This window comes from Protomyctophum parallelum (genome assembly GCF_964188405.1).
Source record: "Protomyctophum parallelum genome assembly, chromosome: 8".
In the NCBI taxonomy this organism is placed as follows: domain Eukaryota; kingdom Metazoa; phylum Chordata; class Actinopteri; order Myctophiformes; family Myctophidae; genus Protomyctophum; species Protomyctophum parallelum.
Genome location: NC_139703.1, coordinates 48,202,047 through 48,227,795, shown reverse-complemented (window position 1 = coordinate 48,227,795; position 25,749 = coordinate 48,202,047). Strand labels below are relative to the sequence as shown.

The following is a 25,749-nucleotide window of genomic DNA, read 5'->3' as shown; positions in this document are numbered from 1 at the left end:
GCTTTAGCTATTGAAAAATAGCAGATCTACAAGCTCATATCGCACCGACATTTTTAGAATCTGATCTCAGGTCAGAATGGGTTTAATCAGACCAGTGTGTGTCCAGTGGAAACCTCGTATGAATCTGATCTCAGGTCAGAATGGGCTAGATGACCTAATAGAAACTGTTTGCATGAAATCACTTACACCGCCAATGGAGAAACTCCAACATTCAGCTTGATAGTGACCATAACTTCATCAGTCAGTTATTAATTAACATACGTCGTATTTTAGTGCTGGCCCTGCTGTCGCGGTCCAGTCAAAAACATAGTGTGTGTGTGTTATTACCCCAAGAACAACCTGACATGACACTTTCATAATCAAGGCAATGGCATCAATTATACTACTTGCTGACAAAGCTACCAGGATGTTTTTTCCGATGGTCCAGACAAAGGAAGACAGAGACATAGGCTACTGTAGCTGTAATGACAGTGGAGGTAAGGGACGGTGTGTGTGTGTGTGTGTGTGTGTGTGTGTGTGTGTGTGTGTGTGTGTGTGTGTGTGTGTGTGTGCGTGCGTGCGTGCGTGTGTGCGTGCGTGCGTGCGTGCGTGCGTGCGTGCGTGTTGCAGAACCGGGGACGAGAGACGGGGGCAGTGGCGCATACTGCATACCATGGGCAGCAAACCACATGACCTCCTCGTCCCCCAGGAGCCTATCCCTGTCCCTGTCTAAACCACATGACCTCGTCCCCCAGGAGCCTATCCCTGTCCCTGTCTAAACCACATGACCTCGTCCCCCAGGAGCCTATCCCTGTCCCTGTCTAAACCACATGACCTCGTCCCCCAGGAGCCTTTCCCTGTCTGCAGTGTTGTTTGTCTTTGTACAGTAGTAGGTCACAGAGTGGGAGGGGCCACGTCTGTGCCACATGGAATAATTAACTGGTTCCTCCTTTCCTCTGTTCCCCCTACAGTAAGTTAATACCTGCTCTGAAGAAATACACAAAAGAATACACTTACAAATTGTTAACACAGTTTTCGCCTGGGAAGTAAAATGAACCAGGCGAATCGAATCCATGTAAAACCTACAGTATGATCTGTTATGATCGCATCTGACATAATAAGCTGAGGACAATCGCTTTTGATAGCAGATTTGTAAAGGATGAAATCCTACCTCGAGGGAAGAGAACAAGTGGTTGATATCAATGGAACTGCGGGGTTCCCCAAGGAGGCATATGTACAGTAATAGGGCCGTTACTGTTCCTTAATGACATGAAAGCAGCCTGTAACTGCAAATTGTTCTTGTTTGCTGCTGACTCAACACTCCTGGTCTCGGGGCGAGGACAAAATGCAAGTTGAGGAAGCTCCCAGTTCTGAACTCTGAAGCAAAATCAGTACTTGGCTTTCTGATAATAAACTGTTAGTACACCAACAGAATCCATTATTTTTGGGTCCAAACATTTCCTCAGTAATGTTCAAGGTCAGAGTTGATGATAATAATAATAATCTCAAGCAAAGAAGCAAGAGTTCTGAGGGATTGTGGATATTAAAATGCCTGTCTTATGTTGTTTATAATGGCAGATTTCAAACTCTCGTTGCATTTTCAGTTATCAAGACAAACGTTTGTCAATATCTCTGCTTCATCTACACAGGCATTCTAATGAGGCTATAGCTTTTCATCGTGGCCAATCGGTTTTGCTGGGGCATAGAATTTAATCTGTGACCTTCTGTTGCCCAGACATCCTCTTTACACATTCAGCTATAATAGCTCTGTTTAAATTAGCTGCAAAGCAAAAAAATGTGCCTTCTGTTATGTAACATGCCCCTATTTCACTAGGACAAACATTACATCATGTTGTATTTAAAATATTCAAATGTTCATTGGCTAATGGAGAGTATTTTAGATGGTAAATGGTGCATTTATATAGCGCCTTTATCCAAAGCGCTTTACATAGATTGTGCATTACATTCACCCATTCACACACACATTCATACACCGATTGCGGCAGAAGCCATGCAAGGTACCAACCAGCACATCGGGAGCAATTTGGGGTTCAGTGTCTTGCCCAAGGACACTTCGACATGTAGACAGGAGGAGCCGGGATTCGAACCGCCGACCCATGGATCATTGGACGACCTGCTCTACCTCTTGAGCCACAGTCTCCCTTAGATAATCAATAATCTCAGATCAGCTAACACAGTGAAGCTGTCAGAACCTTCCCTAACCTGATCTCAGATCAGCTAACACAGTGAAGCTGTTAGAACCTTCCCTAACCTGATCTCAGATCAGCTAACACAGTGAAGCTGTCAGAACCTTCCCTAACCTGATCTCAGATCAGCTAACACAGTGAAGCTGTCAGAACCTTCCCTAACCTGATCTCAGATCAGCTAACACAGTGAAGCTGTCAGAACCTTCCCTAACCTGATCTCAGATCAGCTAACACAGTGAAGCTGTCAGAACCTTCCCTAACCTGATCTCAGATCAGCTAACACAGTGAAGCTGTCAGAACCTTCCCTAACCTGATCTCAGATCAGCTAACACAGTGAAGCTGTCAGAACCTTCCCTAACCTGATCTCAGATCAGCTAACACAGTGAAGCTGTCAGAACCTTCCCTAACCCGATCTCAGATCAGCTAACACAGTGAAGCTGTCAGAACCTTCCCTAACCCGATCTCAGATCAGCTAACACAGTGAAGCTGTCAGAACCTTCCCTAACCTGATCTCAGATCAGCTAACACAGTGAAGCTGTCAGAACCTTCCCTAACCCGATCTCAGATCAGCTAACACAGTGAAGCTGTCAGAACCTTCCCTAACCTGATCTCAGATCAGCTAACACAGTGAAGCTGTCAGAACCTTCCCTAACCTGATCTCAGATCAGCTAACACAGTGAAGCTGTCAGAACCTTCCCTAACCTGATCTCAGATCAGCTAACACAGTGAAGCTGTCAGAACCTTCCCTAACCTGATCTCAGATCAGCTAACACAGTGAAGCTGTCAGAACCTTCCCTAACCCGATCTCAGATCAGCTAACACAGTGAAGCTGTCAGAACCTTCCCTAACCCGATCTCAGATCAGCTAACACAGTGAAGCTGTCAGAACCTTCCCTAACCTGATCTCAGATCAGCTAACACAGTGAAGCTGTCAGAACCTTCCCTAACCTGATCTCAGATCAGCTAACACAGTGAAGCTGTCAGAACCTTCCCTAACCTGATCTCAGATCAGCTAACACAGTGAAGCTGTCAGAACCTTCCCTAACCTGATCTCAGATCAGCTAACACAGTGAAGCTGTCAGAACCTTCCCTAACCTGATCTCAGATCAGCTAACACAGTGAAGCTGTCAGAACCTTGCCTAAAACACCCGGGACAACGCTCCACACGTCCTAGACTCTCCCAAACTGTGGAACGAATTCCCCATTGCAGTTAGAACTGCAGACTCACTCCCAATCTTCAGACTCACTCCCAATCTTCAGACTCACTCCCAATCTTCAGACTCACTCCCAATCTTCAGACTCACTCCCAATCTTCAGACTCACTCCCAATCTTCCGGCCGGAATCTGAAGACTCAACTCTTCAGACTCCACCGTAGCCCGTAGCACTATAGCACCTGTCCTTGCCTTGACGAGGATTAATTTCTTCACAAACTTCTCTCCAAAATCTGTATGTATGTAGCTTCGTCCAGATTTCTCAAAAATCCCAAGACGAGATTTAATCATTCAAAATGGTTTTGAGGGTCAAAGATCATGGGTCAAAGAGGCAAAGTTGGGCCCAGGCGCAGGCATAACCGTCTGGGCACCTGACTGGTAATCCAGTCGCAGTGTGCCACGGGTTCGACTCCCGAGCCCGACACGGCCTTTACTGCATGTCATCCCCACCCCGTTTCCTGTCAGCCTACTGTCTGTCCCTTCAAAAACCAATAAAAGGCGTAAGCCGCAAAGAAAAGTCTGTATGTGAAACGGTTCATGCCTGTTCAAAGTTTGCATTTTTCAATTGAGTGCTGTAGTGCCACCCTTTGGCCAATGGTTGAGTTTAATTTCTTGAAAAAAAAATAAAAATAAAAAAAAGAAGGTTTCCTTCGCACCAATGTGGGACCTGATCGTCAAAAAAAGGAAAAAAAGCGCCCTCTGCCGTTTGTTTTAGCATAGCTCGGAATCTGTTCTTGAGAGATTACCTTCGCACTGACACCAAAGGGTGCCTTCACCCAGAGAGGCGATATTTTCCACTGGAATTTGATTTCCTAATGTATAAGGTCCTTCACCAATACCAGCTGGTCCTGTACTGTACATACAGTATATCCATTCATAGATGACGTACATTATTCATGCATATATTCACTGGTGATAGACTGTCGCCTGGAATGCCTTGCACGGTATGAGGAGAGTGTGGAAATCTGACATGGGAGATGGCCTCAAGAAGAGGCTACAGTGGAGTCATAGTAACTGCTATACGGAGCTGAGACATAGACATTCACAACGCAGCAGGAAAAGGCCCTAGCTGGCGTCTACATAACATTGCTAGTACGAATGGCACTTGATGTCACATGGGTGGACCTCTTCAGAAGCCTCTACGGAGGGCGCCCGGGGCTCACAGACTATAGGTCAGAGAGAGAGAGAGAGATTAGGGCACTGTGTCAGGCACCCCGAACTGACAGCGAGCAAACTGACACTGTGGGAGTCAACCCAAGGCACAGCACGTACGGAGGCACGCGGCGGGACTTCTGTACCATTTTAAGCCCTTCTGACCTGAGATCAGATTCATATACGATGTTTCCACTGGACACACATTGGTCTGATTAAGCCATTCTGACCTGAGATCAGATTTTAAAAAATGTCAGTCGTTCTTCGATTTTTCAAAAAATAGCAGACCTACAAGCTCGTATCGCGCCACTCGGTGGCGCGATATGAGCTTGTAGATCTGCTATTTTTCAATAGCTAAAGCATAACATGATGCTAACACCAAAATGGGTGCCCGTTCAGAATGGGTTAAGCTCTGCTTCAGAGGGGGTTTGTGATCTCAGAGTCTGTGTCATGCTTGCCTACAGATTGTAGATTGTTCTTTTGAATCATGGAGCAAAGCCACACCACTCCAAATTAGGGCTGTTGTCAATCGATTAAAATATTTAATCTGATTAATCGCATGATTGTCCATAGTTAACTGTGATTAATCGCAAATTAATCGCATATTTTTTATCCGTTCTAAATATACCTTAAATCAGTGGTTTTTAAAGATTTTTCATATCAAGGTCCATTATTTATTCTGCATTTGAGCCACGGACCACCATTTGATGACATTTAGCCTTCCAGACCCAAACTAAAGAACTGTATTGATGTTGGCCAATGGTACCATTACGAGAGATACTGTAACAGGCCATGTTGATCAAAATAACATGTTTTCTAAGTTTTCTAATTGTGTAGACTTAAATTAACTTAAGTAATGCAGCTGTTTAACAATTATTCAACTCTTCAGTGTAAAATTGCCATGCGTCTCTCAACCATTCTGTCAAACTTCACAGTGCGTTAATCGCGCGTTAAAAAAAATAGTGCCGTTAAAAGGATTGTGAGTTAACTAGTTAATAGTGCGTTAACTTTGACAGCCCTAATTTAGATGGTTCTGTTATGACTGCATGTTGTAGTATTTAGATGGTTCTGTTAATAGTGCGTTAACTTTGACAGCCCTACTCCAAATACATTGCAATATCATTGCACTAAAATAAATGTTTTTCATATTTTCTTACTTTTTTAAGAACCTGTGGGCCATGAGGATATTGCAAGTGGGCAAAGCTTCTGTATGTATCTATAATATAACAATGTATTGTGATACCAATAAATAGGAACTTAAAGCCGGAACACAATCGAGTGATTGATCATTAAAATAAACTTAACAAATAGCTGCGGTGTTAAGTGGGCAGATTTTCAAGTGGGCCCTGATCCAGAAAAGCTTGAGAACTGTTGGTTAAGATGTATTCTATAAATAGTAGACATTTTATGCCTTCATTGACAGTGACAGTGGATACAGCCAGGAAATGTGGAGAGTATAGGGGATCAGAAAATGTCCGGTCCGGCGTGGGAGTCCAACATGTGGTATATGCACCCTAACCGCTTGACTATTGGGCCACTCTCCAATGGTTAAGCATCCTGACCGTCTCACTTAAATGCACTGGTTTTATGGCAATCCCTACATTTGATTTTGAGGTCTCACATACAGGTAAGAGGGAAAGCTAGAGGAAAAGCCATGGGGTCACCAAAAAAATTAGTAGGGATCATCTTCCAAGGTGCAAAGTAAATTCAATGGGAATCTAGCTAGTATAGTTTCCAAGATATGTTGTTTGGAAAAAAAGATTGCAAATGTTAGAGTGCCACCACAAGCAGGACTACAAAAACAGAGTGGGTTTGTAAGTGCAGGAGTATAACCGGCGAGGGAACCGGTGTGGTGTTGAGAAGCTAGTGTGAGCAGTGAGAAGCAAGGATGCCACTCCCATCGAGGATGAGGCCTAGGCAGGCTTCTGTTAACCTGACGCTGCCAGATGGGGGCGGTATTGGGTAACCATGTTCCCCAACAGAGCACTCATCTGGGATCTCTCAGGGAGTTGAGCTGACACAAATCCGTTCCGTACCGAACCAATCAGCGTGAGCTAAGGGCGGGATATGTGCGAAAGCGGATGTGAAGCTATATAGACACGTCAATATGATTGGTTGTGTTTGCACGCCCACACGGTGATAGACAGACGGTCCCATCCAATCATCTACCAAGTATCTTGAAAAAAATGAACAGCCCCGTCGTCGAATTTGCTTCCGCGATCCCAGATCCCAATAAGCTGTGAAACAAATTTGTGTAGCAAGCTTCTTGGATCTGGCAGCGTCAGGTTAGGCTTCTGTATGACTGCCATTGCAACAATTTCCACGCTCCTCTTGCTATGTTGACCTATGTAGCTGTAGTCTGTGACTACAGTAAAAGTTAGAATTCTTATTATTTAGTTTTATAGGGCATAACAGCAATTTGTCCAATGAGAAATCACAAATGAACAAAAGTTCCATGGGCAAAAGAGCTACAGTAAATTATTAGTATCTGAATGTGAAGACTATTTAAATAGAAAAGAAAATGTGTAACCGTTTTTTTAATTTCCATGCGAATTCTGCCAACACAATTACTTCTTGTTCAATTATTGAATGTTTCTCTAGCTCCTATGATGTGAGGAACATAATTACACGCTGCCAACACATCACCTGGTTCTCGCTGGAGAGGAACATTAGCTCAATCAATGTCAATTATTTCACGGTCTCCGTTATTGCACCGCAAGGTGTGGGCAGAATTTAAAATCCCAAGCTCAGCTATATGAATCTTTTCTTTTCTTTTTTCATAATTAGAAACATTAGTTTCTATATCCATAGCCCAATTAATGGCTCCCAACTTTCTAGAACAAGTCTCAAGGCCCTGTTGTTGGGAAACCAGGCAATGAAACCAGCATGAAACACAGTCAACAGAGTGGCGGCTGGGGTGTCCTGGTGGACTGTAGAAGCCAGGGTCACTACCAAGGACTGTCTAAAGAGGACAAGAAGCGAAGACCGTAAGGGCGCCGCCATGTTGATCACATGGTGCTCCATGGAAGGAAAGGAACATGCGCAATGGGCTTTATGCAGCCAACACTTCCACGTTCAGCTTCCTTGGTCTGCAACTGCGCATGTTCCTTTCCTTCCATGGAGCACCATGTGATCAACATGGCGGCGCCCTTACGGTCTTCGCTTCTTGTCCTCTTTAGACAGTCCTTGGTCACTACAGGGAAATGGGGAGGTGGGTTGGATATCGGTGGAGATGTTGCAGATGGATTCAAGCATGACCAATCAAATTATGGCTTTTCATTACATTTAAGAGCAGTGCACTCACTGTGATAAGCACAGGGGAAGGGTGTTCTGTCTGTCATAGTAGAAAAGCTGTGGGAACGTAATTTATCCCCAAGATCAGGCTGATGTCCTTCAATAGCACTGATTTATGGCACAAAAAGGTTATGAGGTATCCTCCCGACAGCAACGATTATGCACTTTATACAGAGCAAAATAGAAATATCAGCTTGTATAACACTTCCTGTGTGTGTGTGTGTGTGTGTGTATGTGTGTGTGTGTGTGTGTGTGTGTGTGATTTTTTGTGGGTGGCGGTGGCTCAGGGGTAGAGTGCCTGGATGGTAACCGTAAGGTTGCCAGTTCAAACCCGGGCTCCCCCAGAGTTACTGTTGAAGTGTCCTTGAGCAAGACACTGAACCCCTAATTGCTCCCGATGTGCTAGTTGGTGCCTTGCATGGTTTCCGCTGCCATCGGTGTATGAATGGGTGAATGTAATGCACAATCTCTGTAAAGCGCCTTGGATAAAGGCGCTATATAAATGCACCATTTACCATTTGTGTGTGAGTGTGTGTGTGTGTGTGTGTGTGTGCGTGCATGCGTGCGTGCGTGTGTCCGTCCGTTCTCTGTCCGTACCTGAGTCAGAGGTATGGAAGGAGGGTGTCCAGCCAGTGCGAGCTTAACAGTGGTCTCCCAGATATGTGGGTCATGGAGCCCCTGAGCCGTGACCATGAACTGGACCGGTTCCGACAGATTAGCCACCTCCTGCTCGGTGTACACGGAGCCGTCGGGCCGCACGCTGAAGTTAGGGTCACTGCTCACGAAGCCCACCTCCCTGTTGTGCAGCTGGCAGTCCTCAAACCTCACTGTAGACAAAAACAGGCAGAGAAACACAGATAGGTTTGAACTCCTTCACATTCTGCTTCCACAAAACATCGTTACACAAATGGGAATTGGAATCATATCATGTCTCCCATATTCTCTGTCTCCCATTTCTCCATGTCTTCTTGCCTCTCATTTCTCATCTCTCCAGAGACAGTAATGTCCTCAGTGATTTTACTAAAGGTAATATGTACGACAACCCCATTTGGTTTGTGGAACGGCCATGCCGGTGACAGAAATTATGCACACTTATCAGTTGATGATACGGCACTACTGTATGTCATTTTTGTCAGCGGCGGTTTGAAGAAGAATAAATTAACCTTTACTTTCTCCTGTCTTCTGATATTTCAGCCAATATACGTTAGGAAATATCCCTTTTGCATGTCACTCCTTTCGCAAACTAGCTGGATGTCAGAATATGAAAATAAATCCAAATAGCATTTTTCCTGGCTTCGGGGAGAGAGGGGGGTCTCTGAAACACATTAGGCAGACTGACTGTGGAACATTTTCTTTGCCTCAACCAAGTTTCCCTGCTGTGCTGTCAAGCACGCGAAAAACAATCCTATCCCATTCTGAACGGGCACCCATTTTGGTGTCGGCATCATGTTATGCTTTAGCTATTGAAAAATAGCAGATCTACAAGCTCATATCGCGCCACCGAGTGGCGCGATACGAGCTTGTAGGTCTGCTATTTTTGAAAAATCTAAAAAAACGACTGACATTTTTTAGAATCTGATCTCAGGTCAGAATTGGTTAATCAGACCAGTGTGTGTCCAGTGGAAACCTCGTATGAATCTGATCTCAGGTCAGAATGGGCTAAATGACATTTGGAGACTTCCGCCTGAATGAAACGACTGGGGAAACACATAACGTGTATTGCTCACAGGCACGCACATAACATATGCACACTACAGTTGCTCCCTGCTTCCAGTCTAATGTATGCTTTTGCATGAAGAACACAGAGCAGGGGGGTCGGGGTAGTAAGAATCCAACCCAATATGATATTAACGCATTCTGACCTGAGATCAGATTCATACGAGGTTTCCGCCGGACAAACACTGGGTCTGATGAACCCATTCTGACCTGAGATCAGATTCTAAAAATGTCAGTCGCTCTTCGATTTTTCAAAAATAGCAGACCTACAAGCTCGTATATGAGCTTGTAGATCTGCTATTTTTAAATAGCTAAAGCATAACATGATGCTGACACCAAAATGGGTGCCTGTTCAGAATGGGCTAATGTATGTTTTTGCATGAAGCACACAGAGTAGGGGGGTCGGGGTAGTAAGAATCCAACCCAATATGATAAGACCACACAGGCAGAGAGAGCAAGGAGGATGAGGCAGCTGAGAGAGAGAGAGAGAGAGAGAGAGAGAGGTGGTCTAATAGTACAACAGCTGAAATGACAGATGACAAGAATATACCATTAAAGCCCATCCATGGAGACCGGAGAGGCCGACAGCAACATGAACAACAGAGAGATCGAATGAAGCCTTCCATTCCATTGTCAACATCCATTAATGCTCATTGCTTCCCTGTCTTATGTTATAATAATCAAAGACTGTAAAAAAATATATATATCCGTTCACCCATATTATGGGTGAACGGACCATGACCATTGGTTTCTACAGACCCGTTTTGAAGCCTTGGTTTGTTTTGAAGGGGAGGAGTAGGTCTTCATAAAGCAGAACCCAACACAAGCCCCAAAAGCATACCCTGGCCTGCATCATCAATTTGAAAATGAATGGGACGATCATGCTGCGTGAAAGAAGACTTGAAACTAGAGCAATTGAAAACAAAGTCTTTACGAAAAGGTTTTCTAAGGTAATAAAACCAAGTGAAAATTTGTTGGAAAGGCAATATTGTCATCCAAACAGGACAGGGCTATAGGCCTACCAAAGTGTGCCTGGGATGTGTCTGTGTAGCTGCATGACTGAGTGGAAATTGATTCCAATCAAGATACAGGTTTGGAGGATTTAGCAGGTGTTGGGAATTTACCTAATCAGGCCTAGGCTGGGGTTGCTATGGTGATCAATTGGATCAACAGTGGTCCAGGGACCACCAGTGGTCCTCATTTAAAAGATGGAGTTAGTAACCAAATGGACCCTTATTAACTCTCAACAGTTACAATTATTGTTAATCAACTACATCAGGGGTTCCCAAACTTTTTTGACTTAGGTACCCCTTGGGGGGAAGATTTTTTTTATTTGTAGGGTTCATAAAAAATAAATTAAACCCCCCCCCCCCCCCCCCCAAAAAAACGATTAATCGATTAATCGTTAATATTGAATTATACAAATCGATTTTCATTTTGGACACATTTACACATCCCTAACAGTTATACAAAAATGCTAAAAGGATATCACAAAAGTCCAGAGGGCTTGCTTCCATTGTGGTCCTATATATTCAATTCATCAAGATAAAAAGACACACTCATCACTGAAAGAAGGAGAGTAGGGAATCACACTTTTTAATGGCTGGCGGTGGCGGTGGCGATGGTAGGGCATTACACATTTTGATGGCATTTCAGTGAAATGACATTTCTTCCGCAGCCGGAGGAGGTGAATCAGCATCAGCTGCTGCATGGATGGGCCATTCATGGAAACTGCAGCGTTTTCATTACTTCCACATTGGCTTCATTTTTAACCCATTCTGACCTGAGATCAGATTCATACGAGGTTTCCGCCGGACACACATTGGTCTGATGAACCCATTCTGACCTGAGATCAGATTCTAAAAAATGTCAGTCGTTCTTCGATTTTTCAAAAATAGCAGACCTACAAGCTCGTATCGCGCCACTCGGTGGCGCGATATGAGCTTGTAGATCTGCTATTTTTAAATAGCTAAAGCATGACATGATGCTGACACCAAAATGGGTGCCCGGTCAGAATCGGTTAAGAGCAAAACCTTTCCACCAGTGATTATAATGCATTGAACGCTGACAACCAACAAATATGATTTTCAACATTATCTTTACATCCTAGCATGCATGCATAAACCAATGTATCCACGGTCACGCACGCACGCACACACGCACACGCACACACACACACGCACACACACACACACATTCCAATTTATCCCTAATCTCCATCCTCCCCCAAGTTACAAAGCATATGTGCTCTGATTTTATCTTTCACTCACACTGTTGCTGCTGATAACAAGACAAATTGATTTCATAAATCACCTGGGGAACAGATCGGCTGTTATGAGCAGCGGCGGTGCAATTTTTCAAAAATCTGGCGTGAAGAATTCAGCACAGCAAGCTTTTTATCAAAGCATCTATTCAATTTATCGCCCAGCATCCTGTCAAAGGCAGCCTGCCCTGCAAACAACAGACTAATAAAGCATGATATCGTTTTAGCCGTTGCAACCCGGCGTCACACGAATGAGCGTGCTGTTTCAACTTCACAATTTGCACGGTGGTTAATGGCAAGAAAGGCGAACGTGACCATGACAATATGTGCATTCAGATTCAGATTCAGATTCAGATACCTTTATTAGCCATTTGTGTATACACACATAGGAATTTGTTTTGACATAACATGAGTGCATTCAATTCTTTTTTCACAAATAGAGACAACATAAGACAACACCGTGCAGGGAAATAAATATAAAGTGCAGGTTTATACAGTAGTACATACTAGTGCATCAAATGTTGCCGGTGATTAAAGTGCCGGTGTCACTAGGAGGCAGGGGTGGAAGGGAAGCCAGAGCATCTATCTACTGGTTTGTTTTCAGAGAACACAGCCCTGTGAGAATGTTATGTGACATTTTTACATTTTCTAGCTTGAGAATGGGTTTTTTTTTTTTTAGAACGTTTTAAGGATAATCTATCAGTAGGTGACTTAATAGGGGGGCGACATTAGGTTGCAGAGCTGCAGCGACTGTGTCCACTCCACTGACAAATTGTCTTGGAAGCCGAGGACCAGCATGTATTATGCAAATGACTTGAATTACTTTGAACTTGCGGAGGCTAATTGTTGTCACTTAGGCAGGTCCCCCGTGGAGCCGCTGAGCGATAAGGCTTGGACACACGTGTGGCCTCCATGTGTGCATTAATTTTGTGACCGTTTGCTCTAGTTTTGTGTCCTATAAGTATCTGATTTATTTGTGTATGTTTGCCTGAAGTGCCTGAATCCACTTCCAGGGCATTTGGCATGATTGAGAACATATGCACGCATGCACGCACGCACGCACGCACGCACGCACGCACGCACACACGGCCTGTCATGCGTTGCCATGGCACTGCAGAGTAGAATGGTTTGACAGGGCTCTTTAATTCTCTCTGTGGGCACTGGACCAGCTCACACTGTTTACCAACCTTCCCCTACTGCTCCACACGGTGGAAGGGGGTGTTTCTCATAGAAAATACAGTTTGTGACTAACACGTGTTCCATGACACACTCACTTAGTGTTGGGAGATAATTTATCCCATTCTGACCTGAGATCAGATTCATACGAGGTTTCCACTGGACACACACTGGTCTGATGAACCCATTCGGACCTGAGATCAGATTTAAAAAAATGTCAGTCGTTCTTCGATTTTTTCAAAAATAGCAGACCTACAAGCTCGTATCGCGCCACTCGGTGGCGCGATATGAGCTTGTAGATCTGCTATTTTTCAATAGATAAAGCATAACATGATGCTAACACCAAAATGGGTGCCCGGTCAGAATGGGTTAAAATCAAAGCACTTCGATATCCCTTTGAAATACTGCTCATACAACGCCATTCAATTCTAACAAAAATAATCTCATGCATTGGATACCAAACCGGGGCGGGGGTACTGTGATTTGATCTACCAAGCTGTGAGAGGGGGAGTCAGGGGTGGCAGCGAAACAATGTGATAGGGGAGAATGCGTGCGTGGTGCGTGCGTGCGTGCGTGCGTGCGTGCGTGCGTGTGTGCGTGCGTGCGTGCATGTGATTATGTGGACGGCGGTGGCTCAGGGGTAGAGTGCCTGGATGGAAACCTGGATGGAAACCGTAAGGTTGCCAGTTCGAACCCGGGCTCCCCCAGAGTTACTGTCGAAGTGTCCTTGAGCAAGTCAGCAAGACACTGAACCCCTAATTGCTCCCGATGTGCTAGTTGGTGCCTTGCATGGTTTCCACTGCCATCGGTGTATGAATGTGTGTGTGAATGGGTGAATGTAATGCACAATCTCTGTAAAGCGCCTTGGATAAAGGCGCTATATAAATGCACCATTTACCATGTGTGACAGAGACGGAGAGAGAGTGTGCGAGAGAAATGGGGATTGAGGCAAAGACGGGAGACAGGGCGTGTTGGCAGGCAGAGAGATACATGAGATGGATGAAAAGATGGAGATACGTACAGTATAGGCAAACATGTTTAGCCGTAAACTAAGCAGGCAAACCCAGACACACCTGGCTGGCCCCTATAGCAAGGGTGTGAATTGAGCTGTTGCTAGGCATGGGTCAGAGAGCCCTCCCTATAGCATCACTCTTCAGAGGGAATGAAGACAATTTTTGGCGCGCTTATACTTTCTCTGCTGACAGGCCTGAAGGTCAGTAAACCCAAAGCTCCCCACACCACTGCACAGTCCTTTATTAAAACACACACATACATGCACACACAGTCAGTCCCCTCAGGTTCAATCAATGCTGCCTCCGTTCATCACCTGGCCAGCTTTAATATCTGGGACTCTGTGATTGAATAGAAGAGAGACTTGAGCTCCAGTCTTATGGGATATTGCCTTTGCGTCCATGCAGCAATCAATGACATTAGTTCTACATTATACAATAATTGGCTAAGTTCAATGTCGACAAGACTCTGATGAAACTGTTTTACAGTGCCTACATCGAGTCCGTCATTTCTTTCTCCATTATCTGTTGGTATGGTAATCTCTGCATCAGAGACAAAAAATCCCTAGGGAGAATTGTAAAAGTGGCCTCAAAAATGATTGGCTCACAAATGAACGGCCTAGACCAGATCTTTAAGAAACAGGTACTTAACAAAGCCCTGTGTATCCGATCTGATGCTGCTCACCCACTATACGGAGAGTACATCCTTCTCCCATGCGGCCTTCGCTTGCGAGCCCCCTGTGCCACAAAAAACAGGCACAAACATTCCTTTGTCCCGGTCTCTATTCACACACTGAATGCTGCTGTGCGTAGATCGAGGATATAACCTTATGATGAGCACTTTTACTTTTTACTGTATTATCTTGTGCCTATGTCTATGCACACGCACTTTTATGACCTATCGCATAGCACTTTAAACGCCTGCACTTTAATGGTTGTGTGCACCTTTTACTCTGGTATCCGCTATGTGAACTGTTTGTTGTCTGTACTGTTTCATTCATTGTTTAATGTACTGTCTATGCTGCAACCCAATTTGCCCTTCGGGGACACTAAATAAACTTGAACCTTGAACCTTGAATATACCATATACAGTATGGCTTTTATAAACAGCAACTTCATCACAGTACTCTGTAGCTACATCTACACTATTATTTACATTCGCACCCATCATCCACACTATTGTGTGTTATTGACAGCCTAAAGCGGAGACATTTGAAGACATTGTTGACCCCGTCTCTCACCCCAGTTTGTTCCCTGATTGGGCATTATCAGACATAGCCTTCCCTAATATCAAATAATGTGTTTTTCAAAAGTCGGCCTCCTGGTGGCGCTATAACAGGCTGTTCTGGAAAATTTGGGGCAGAGGTTCATCGTTGGCATCCAGGGGAGTGTGTGTGAAAAATATGGCATCGACCGGGTTAACGGTGCCGGAGATTAACTGTACACAGACGGATGGACTCACAGTCTCACACACACACACAGTCTCACACACACACACACACACACACACACACACACACACACACACACGGAGTGCAAAACATACTCTCTCCCCATGCCTTCAGCCTGGTGGACAGGTGGAGACAGCTGTTGTGCAGTTAAAGGGATTGTGACATTAAAAAAAAGGTTTTGGAATTGTTCTTGTTTTTTTTAGGTTTTCTAATCTCAATTGCACCCAAAAAACATGAACTTTTAACATTCAGTAGATTTTCTGTGATCTGGGATTTTCTGGCTCAAACAGGTGCTCTGATTTGCCGGCAGTAAGTGACATCACTTACTGCAAATCCCATATATTATGTCAGTGGGATTTGCCAGCAGATGTCACTGTTTCACTGTGTTGCCTGTTTTCATTGTAGCTCAAAAGGCCCAAAAAAACCCAAAGAAAACTCAGACCACAGAAAATCCACTGAATGTTCAAAGTTCAGGTTTTTTGGGTGTAATTGAGGTCATAAAACCTAAAAGAAAAAAGAAAAAGAAAAATAAATGAAAATGAATGTCATAAAACCTTTAAATTCAACACACTCCACTTCCTTAATCCCTATGTATTGTAATCCCTCATCACTGTGATGGAGCAACAGTGACTGAGGAGGTAGCGTGTCCGGCTTGGTACTATCTGAAGGTTCCTAGTTCAATCCCTGGCTCCTCCTGGCTGTGTAATTGTCGTTGAGAAAGATGAACTCTTAAAACTGCTCCCGACGGGTGAGAAAGGAAGTACAAAGATAGTAGGTACGAAGAGATTATAGGACTTGGACCCCTTTCATAGAGTTTGTAGAAAGTATACCCTTCACTTAACCCATTCTGAACGGGCACCCATTTTGGTGTCGGCATCATGTTATGCTTTAGCTATTGAAAAATAGCAGATCTACAAGCTCATATCGCGCCACCGAGTGGCGCGATATGAGCTTGTAGGTCTGCTATTTTTGAAAAATCGAAGAACTACTGACATTTTTTAGAATCTGATCTCAGGTCAGAATGGGTTCATCAGACCAGTGTGTGTCCAGTCGGAAACCTCGTATGAATCTGATCTCAGGTCAGAATGGGTTAAATACATACAGTATTCCATACAATACATCCAAAATACAATACATACATACAATCTGTTATCACACACCAAATCTGGGGGGGGGGGTATTTACATACAGCAAAATGTACATGTATGTTTATGCATTGCTACTGTACATCAACACAATTAAAAATAAAGTTTTTAAAAAAGAAAAATAAATGCAGTCCAAATACCAAAATTAGTGCGTATATATAGACTAATGCACGTGTGTCCACTGAGACATTATTAATTGAATTAATTGACTACACTGTGGGTCTATATTAATATATTTGATTACTTCATTAACATATAATTACAGTCATCCAAGTAGATTAGGCATAGCCTATATAGGATTAGGGTTAGCCTTCTCAAATTGTGTGTGCGTGTGCATGTGTGCGTGTGCGTGTGTGTGTGTGTGTGTGAGTGTGTGTGTGTGTGTGTGTGTGTGTGTGTGTGTGTGTGTGTGTGTGTGTGTGTGTGTGTGTGTGTGTGTGTGTGTGTGTGTGTGTGTGTGTGTGTGTGTGTGTGTGTGTGTGTGTGTGTGTATTAGAGACCTGTGGATGCCGGATTTAGCCTTGCCGCGGTTAACCACAGTTTAGGGTGGATTTGGGTAATTCAAACATATTATAAATTAATATTGGATAAACCGCGGGTGAAATAATGCGGGAAATAAATGAATGGCATCTATCTATATGCATATTATTGCTTTTAAAACGCACAGAATCTCGGCAAAATCTCGCAATCCGCGGATTGCGGGTGGTTGTGGTATAAATTGGAATAAAGAATGCATGCGGTCGGATACCGGACGGATTATAAATATGCACACGCGGATTCGGGTGACAAAAAAGCTCATCCGCAAGTCTCTAGTGTGTATATGTGTGTGTGTGTGTGTGTGTGTGTGTGTGTGTTCGCGCCTGCCATGTATTTTCTGAACGCCCCGACTGTTGGGCATGCAGGACATGGCATGCTGAGGGGCTTGTGTCATTCTGCGCGGCTGCTCTTCTGGTTTTGTATGGCTACAGAACATTTTGTCCAACAGAGCATCTAGCCGCACGCACGCACACACACACACACACACACACACACACACACACACACACACACACACACACACACACACACACACACACACACACACACACACACACACACACACACACACACACACACACACACACACACACACACACACACACACACACACACACACACACACACACACACACACACACACACACACACACACACACACACACACACACACAATTTTTCCAACAGCCTCCAAACCCCACCTGACCTCTCGGCAGTCTGTCATCACTGACAATAGCAGTCACACCCGGTTGAGTGAGCTGCTCTATCCCACAATGTAACACATGTACGCATGCACTCCTGTTCTTTCTTTTTTGTTGACAGAACCATCATAGAGGAGAAGAAGGAACCTGCTCATATTATATGTACATGAAGTAAATGACTGCTTGCCTGAGCTTTCACGCGTGGATCATGTGTCTTCCTCTGCGCCCTCTGCTCTCCCTCAGCGTTCAAGGGTCTGACCTGACCTCCCATCACCTCATCCCTCTCCCTGTCATCGCCTCCCCTCCTCTACGGAGTCTACGCTCTGGTGTTAATTCCAGCACCTTTCAAGGGGCGCTATAGCCGCTATAGCCCCTCCAACTAGAGCCCTGCAACGGGAACAGGAGCCCGCGGTGACTAAAAATGTTGCGGCGCGGGCGGTCAAGATAAAATAAGCGGGCACCGCAAAATCCTGCATCCTCCCGCAATTACACCGGATGGAAAACCTCACCTGACCCAGCAGCATAAATCAATGAGGCGCACGCAGACACACGGTTGAAAAATGGTGAAACAGCAGCAACAACAAACTGAACAAAGAAAGAAGGAGACAACAAATGACGCTGAGAAAAAGCTCAAAGCAGGAGAGTATAAATTAAAAGAAAGGAAAGGAGCCAAGTCTGACATATGGTCACGTTTCTCCGTTGTTACAGACACAAATGGAAACAAACTGGAGTTTGCTAGTTGCAGCAAATGCAATAAAGTGTTGACCTACAGCAGCCACAAATCTGGTACGTCTGGATTAAGGAGGCATACCTGTGTAACTCTTCCCGGCCAAACAAAGATGGTCTTGAAACAACATGTTCTTCCCGCAGCGGCTAAACAAGATGCTATACCCAGCAATGTGTTACACTGTGTTGCAAAGATATTCGGCCTGTTTTAGGAGGGAAACGTTGGCCCTGTTAAAAATTTACAACTCACCTAACTCAACTGTGTGGCTTGAATTCTAATGGAGGCTGTATTGACTATTGAAAAACACATTTCTGAGTGTATCCTGTACAAGTGAGTTGAGTCTTGTTTTGCTGTGAGGCTGTTATAGCCAACAGGTAGGCTAAAGTGAGGAAATGGTAAAGACCAGATGGAGAATTACGCTCCTTTTGTTAAGACGCTGATTATCCCAGGTGGTGAAGTAAACTACCTCTGCTTCCCTGCTGGGGAGGAAAATCAGTGCCTCCCACTCAATCCGTAAATAACAGTACTTCAGCAGACTGGCTGACAATGTGATAACAGACTCAGATACAGTACCGGAACAGAGTGCACTGACCAGTGAACCACAATGCTGGCAGGGCAACAAAGCCAGAACAGAACTGGCAAAACAAGGCTATGGCCTCGTTAGCACTGGCACACGTACTCCACCTTCCACCTTCCACGTAGACACTGAAATCTCCCACCAACAACATTGCAGACATTCCCAAGTATTGTAAGCGAAAGCCGGCGATTTGGATGTGGCGTTCCTGATGTGGGTGTACTGTAGTATCAGAAATATTCTGCTGAATGTGCCTGTACTCTGTACGTATTTCTCACCTGTGTCCTCCCTGGAATGGGGTCCCCTCTATTCTATGGTCCTTCCTGAGGTTAGTTCCATTCTTTGACGATATCAATATTTTTCCTTCCACAAATGAGGGTCAAAGGACAAGGTGTGTTGATTGCTTCCTCTTACATTTGGGCCTGTAAAGCCCTTTGAGAGTGTAAAAGTGATTAAGTGTGATACAAATGGCCCAGGCCGTAGCGTAACGGTCTGGGCACCGGACTGGTGATCCAGTCGCGGTGTGCCGCGGGTTCGACTCCCGAACCCGACACGGCCTTTACCGCATGTCATCCCCCCATCTCTCTCCCGTTTCCTGTCAGCCTACTATCTGTCCCTTAAAAAATCAATAAAAGGCGTAAGCCGCAAAAAAATATCTTAAAAAAAAAAAAAAAAAAGTGTGATACAAATAAAGTACCGTTGTCATGATCTCCCTGTCAGCCACTCCCACTCTCCATTCCTACCCTCAGTCATTGTCACACACCTGTTCCCACTCCATCCCCAGCCCAGCAGGGCCACGCCCCTTTTCACACCTGAGAACATTTCCCCAATCAACCCACCTCCTATAAAAACTGGACTCATTACACACACAAACTGTGGGAACATAAACCATTGTCCGGTGCGCAACCTTTCCTGATGTTTCCTGTGATTATCCTGTACCTGGAAATCCGTGTCTGTAAGGTTTTTGGACTTTGTGTTTTGCCTTGTTTTGCCTTTTTGGATTTTTGCCCTTTACTTTTGAAAAGTTTGGCCAAAGGGCTTCCCTGAGTTTTCTTGCTTGCTGCCTTGTGTTGTAGCTAACCTGCTTTATTTAATAAACCAGTGTTTGAAACTACTCTGCTCTGCATTTGGGTTCTATCTCCTGCTCACCGTGACAACCGTGACGTCAGCCTGCATAGTCTATTAGTTAAGTCCAAGTTTGACAAATCCCTGACACCAGGCAAAAGTCCCTCTTTTCCTTTATATGGACAACCACGTGACTGACAATAAAATGGCAAAATAACATTATTTATTATTTATTTATAAGACTCACCTTTTTAGTCTGTGTGTCATGCAGTGGCTGTGCAAAACACGCCTAATATTTAGGACTATATATATCTTGCGCCACCCCTTAACCCTAATCCCTAAACTTATTATAGTAAAAAAATGGCAAATAAGTTAAAAAGAGATAAGGGTGGCCAAGATTGCGCCCTCTAAAAGCCCAGCTATAGTAACCCCTATGCCAAGCTGTTGCTTTACACCTGCACAGTGCACACATGAGCCGTTTGAACCAGCTGACATTGTATTCCTTAGAGCTAATAAAACCCCTGACTGCAACGTTCAAGTCAGAATCAAAATGCTATTTTGCTCTAGGGACATTAATAGAACAATTAAGTGCACTGCAAATGTAATGAAGTGCTGTACTTCCACCCTTTCAAAGTAAATTAACTCAAATTCAATGGAGCTGAATTCCCATTTGCGGATGCATGGACATTGCAAGTAAATTAATTAATTGGTAATCACTTCAAGCATGAATGTAAGCCTATTTTATCACAAAAGTTATTGTGCAATTGTGATCATTTTTTACACTCTTTAACCTATACATTAATCTTAATTAGCAATTAGTTAGTTTCTGCCTACAGTACAGTAACAGTAGCAGTAAAAAAAAAGTACATTAAGTAAGAACAAAAACATGGTAATACATCAAATACATACTGTAGAAAAAATAGTCATCAAGAATCATACATAAGCTAAGAACCCAACAGTGGAATATCTAAATAATGAAACTATGAGTATACACTATAGAGTGCTAATTGGAGAGGCTTAAAGGAGAATTCCATACTAAAAGGCTTTCTTACCTTTCTTTGTAGTTGTTACGTCCCCACCAAAGAGGTCCAGGTGTTATTTTGTGCAAAAGCTCCTTATTGGCTATTTCCCCTACCATAAGCCCTAAATGAATTGCATTGAATTGAATGGGATGTATGGGGTGTTGTGCTAATTCGCTTATTTCCATCGCTCAAAATTATATTTCTTTTGTATATATCCTCTCTTCATAATGTAAATAATAACCCAAGCAGCACACTTTACTACTTATTTCGATGGAAATAAGCACATTTAAGCAAAAAATAAGCAAAACACCCCATACATCCCATTCAATTCAATGCAATTCATTTAGGGCTTATGGTAGGGGAAATAGCCAATAAGGAGCTTTTGCACAAAATAACACCTGGACCTCTTTGATGGGGACGTAACAACTACAAAGAAAGGTAAGAAAGCCTTTTAGTAGTATGCATAATTATGCTGTTAGGCCAGGTACTGCATTTGATGCAAAAGTTATAACATCTTCTGAATCCATCTAGCACTGTACACCACACTTGAAGAGATGTTCAGATCCACCCTACTGTTTTCCCAGATCCACCCTACTGTTTCCCCATAGTACCACCAGCTACAACTACAGTACAGTATGTACTTTCCTTTCATGGTGCCGTTGTTAAAACACTGCAGGTACAATGCGTACAATTTCCTCAAAAGGCTCTATTTTGGCTGCAGTCGGATTCTGCATTTCTCTGGCTTTGCAGTCCTTTTTTAACAAAAGCCTGCACAGTTACTTCTGACAGCTCCCACTCACAAAAGGAAACGATTGTGAATTACAGTGTGTTCCCACATTATTGTGTGTGTGTGTGTGTGTGTGTGTGTGTGTGCGTGCGTGCGTGCGTGCGTGCGTGCGTGCGTGCGTGCGTGCGTGCGTGCGTGCGTGCGTGCGTAGGGAAGCCACTAGCCACCCTGATTTTGTGTTATGTCGGTGCTTGTGTTTTGACTTTGAATGGTGAGCAACACTGACCGGATGAACAACACTTTGCCACATTGTTAGTGTGCTGTCACAGCCAAACGTCACCCCGTGCTTCAACCACTATATCTACTTTCACCTCTGTATTGTATCGGCGCGGGAGTGGGCCTGTCAACGAAGCTATGATAGTAAAGGGTCCCGCAACGCCTGTCAAAATGCTGAGAGGGCCCTCAGCATTTACAGTATATGTTTAGTACAGTGTGGCAGCTATAGGATGCTGCCGCGAAGGAAAGCTGCCAAGGTGGTGAAGTCAAGTCACATCTACAGTATTTGTATAGCGTGTTAGTGTTACATTCTCACAGCTCCACGTTTAACAAACTACACCCAAGGCCCCCGAATCCAAAGACCATCAATCGTGCAAGGACAATCTAGGGTGAGGATGTCAACCTCAATAAGGTTCACGAAAGAGTTGTTCTCTCTGTGTTCTTTTCTTTGAAAGGTTACATTTAATTCTCGTATGGTCTCTCATTGCATCATGAAGGCAGAGTCACTGATATTTTTTTGACATGCTAAATACATATGAAGCTTTTGTGGTGAAGCGTTGTTTTCTGAGATTTACATCATGAATCCTACTAGAGTTTAATATGCCACCTTGCTGTCTATCAGCATACATTTCTGCCCGACCGGGGGCCCTTGTGGGAGAGTTGTGGACCACTGCACAACTCTCTGCTACTTCTTATCTGGGCATTAGCCCCCTCTCATGGGTAGGCAGCGCGAGGCGCAGGGGGGAACCGGACGGGGAGGAGAGGTAAGATAAAGAGGGAGAAGGAGAGCGAAAGCAAATCGGAGCGGATGCAATTAAAAGACTGGGTCACAGATCGCAGTGCCCAGGCATCAGTGTGATTAATACACCTCCATTCAGCCCAGGAGCTTTTCTCCTGCTTTTGCGGATACTGTGTGCGTGTGTATGTGTGTGTGTGTGTGTGTGTGTGTGTGTGTGTGTGTGTGTGTGTGTGTGTGTGTGTGTGTCTGTGTGTGTGTGTGTGTGTGTGCGAGATAATCTATTATCTTCTGAGCTAGCCACAGCTAGGGGGCACCAGTGCATGTGATGGGCTTGATCACACATACATTTCAAGGTTAGTATCCAGCAAGACTGAACATGACATACCTGAGATAAACTATTCCTTTTGTTTTAAGCATTCAGATTTGTTTTTTTTTTCCTGCTGTGAGCAGCTCAGAGTCAGCATTCTACTTGAATGTAATACAACTGTTCCATCAATCAAAAAATAATAATCAAAAGATATTTCTTGCCAGCGTGACATTATAGCACTGTAGAGAGGCTTAAAATGTGTGAATGTGTCCTTAACCCTTTGCTAAAGCTTCACAGCGTTGCAGGGATCTGTGATTTTGAATCTATGCCCACCACAACCCCTGGGATTTATAGTTCTCTACTTCCATCTGCCTGAACGATCATTCTAAGGTTTAGCTAAACCTCACTTCAGCAACTACAATACGCACCAATTTCCGGCCGTGCTAAGTCAGTGAAATCTGGCATTCTGCCTATGCAGCCTCTACGGAAAACCTTCAATAAGGCAGTAAACAACTTCCACAAAATTCCACTTATTAGGCAGAACTGCCTTCCTCCCGGAGCCAACATGATCCCTGTGACACACACCACACTGGACAAACATATCAACTGATTTTTTTTATTCCTTTCATCTAAGCTCCAGCTCCCACTCGCCAGACCTTGCCTCCAAGGCTTCCCTTTCGATTTCACTCACGCAGAAAAGGACCCACGCTTTATCATAGCAATATCTTTTTTTAAGGAGACGAAGCGAAAAAATTGCCTCAAGGCTACACACTGTCTGTTATCCCACCGTACAATGTAATAATTCCACATAGCCTACAGCAAGGTGGCGGGACCACAGCTGGGCGAGGTGACAAGGAGCTGAATTTGAACAGAATAGGGTCAGGGATCACAGGACAAAAAAGGGAGATTTCTGGGAAATATCAATGACAGTCGACTTGAAATCAATTAATCTGATTACCCTATATGGAATTAATTTACAATATAGAAATGCCCCCAGTTTCACAGCAATGTTATTTTGCAAATGGTACAAATGAAGGCTGTGGAATGAATGAGAGAGAAGTTTTGTGCGAAAGCACTTAGTCTGCCAGTGTTATTATTATGGCCGCAGCATCTCTCCGCTGGTTATTTTTAGCCCTAGTCTTGATTACCCGGGGGACTGGCCTTAATAAATACTAAAAGACAAAAACCGGGCATCCTCCTCCCCTTCTTTCCTCTGGGAAACTAGAAATTCGCTCAGAAGATAATCAGCTTTTAATTTTCTCTCCCTCTCCTCTTTCATCTCCTCTCTCTCTGTCTCTCTCTCTCTGACTCAGCCTAACCCACTCACTTTCTCTATTTCCAAGACTCAGATATTTCTACGCCCTCCTATTATTCCCCTTTTCGTGATATTAGCATGAACATGTTAGCATCCCGCCCTGGTGATTGTCTGCTGCTGTGTTCAGCATCTTGATTTAATTCCCACAACTGACCTAATTAGCATTACAAATAATACAGTTAGAAAGGGCCAGACACAGCCTATCTGTTATCGCTGACAAAGACTAATTCAAGCCTATGGAGGCCTGGGCCAGTTGGAGGGAGGACACTTATAAACCTGTGCAATAAAGGGGAGTTAACCCATTCTGACCTGAGATCAGATTCACACGAGGTTTCCACTGGACACACGCTGGTCTGACGAACCCATTCTGACCCGAGATCAGATTCTAAAAATGTCAGTCGTTCTTCGATTTTTTTCAAAAATAGCAGACCTACAAGCTCGTATCGCGCCACTCGGTGGCGCGATATGAGCTTGTAGATCTGCTATTTTTCAATAGATAAAGCATAACATGATGCCAATACCAAAATGGGTGCCCGTTCAGAATGGGTTAATTCTAGCCTACTCAGCGAAAACCACAGTTCAGGAAAAACAAATAATGCAATTATCTGAGGTTGTCATCGTACTGAACAATACAGCATTTGATTCTGATGAAGAAATGTGATTGGCTGAAAGCCATGTGGTATTCACCATAACACAATTTGGCGTACGCAACTCTTGATCAGACCTTAAATGAATAATATGTCAGTGTTGAATTCAGATATGTATATAAAAAAATAACACTTGAGGTCATGTTATAGTGTGAATATAATACATCACTACAATCGCTGCTGTAGTGCTAAGTGCTATATACACAATAATACACAACACAGCATGAAACCATTGTGAACCCATTTGCTATCCTCTCTCTCTCTCTCTAACTCTCTCTACATATAGGCAAGATCATGTCTTCTAAAGCCAGTGATTAGGACTTAAGACAGATCTCCTTCATTATCCAAACCCTCTCATCCATTTCTCTCTAATCCTTTCTACTCTGGAGTCCCCTCAGGGTTAGTGATGTAGGCCAGGACCAACCATTAGTCTCCACAGGCCCCTAGACCAGAGTCTCATCTGTATTCTGAAGAGATCAAGGCCAGCTCAGAAGTCAGCTGGACCAAA

At 44.0% G+C, this 25,749-nt stretch overlaps 1 protein-coding gene across 2 annotated transcripts in view; it reads right to left on the bottom strand.

The window, feature by feature from the left end:
• The window catches only part of cdh4 (cadherin 4, type 1, R-cadherin (retinal)), a 310,166-nt gene that overhangs the window by 124,944 nt on the left and 159,473 nt on the right, over positions 1 to 25,749 (bottom strand). For both annotated transcript variants that reach the window (XM_083771514.1, XM_083771515.1), the window contains exon 4: positions 8,441 to 8,670. In XM_083771514.1, the coding sequence (XP_083627640.1) occupies positions 8,441 to 8,670 (230 nt within the window). The remainder of the gene's footprint in view (positions 1 to 8,440; positions 8,671 to 25,749) is intronic.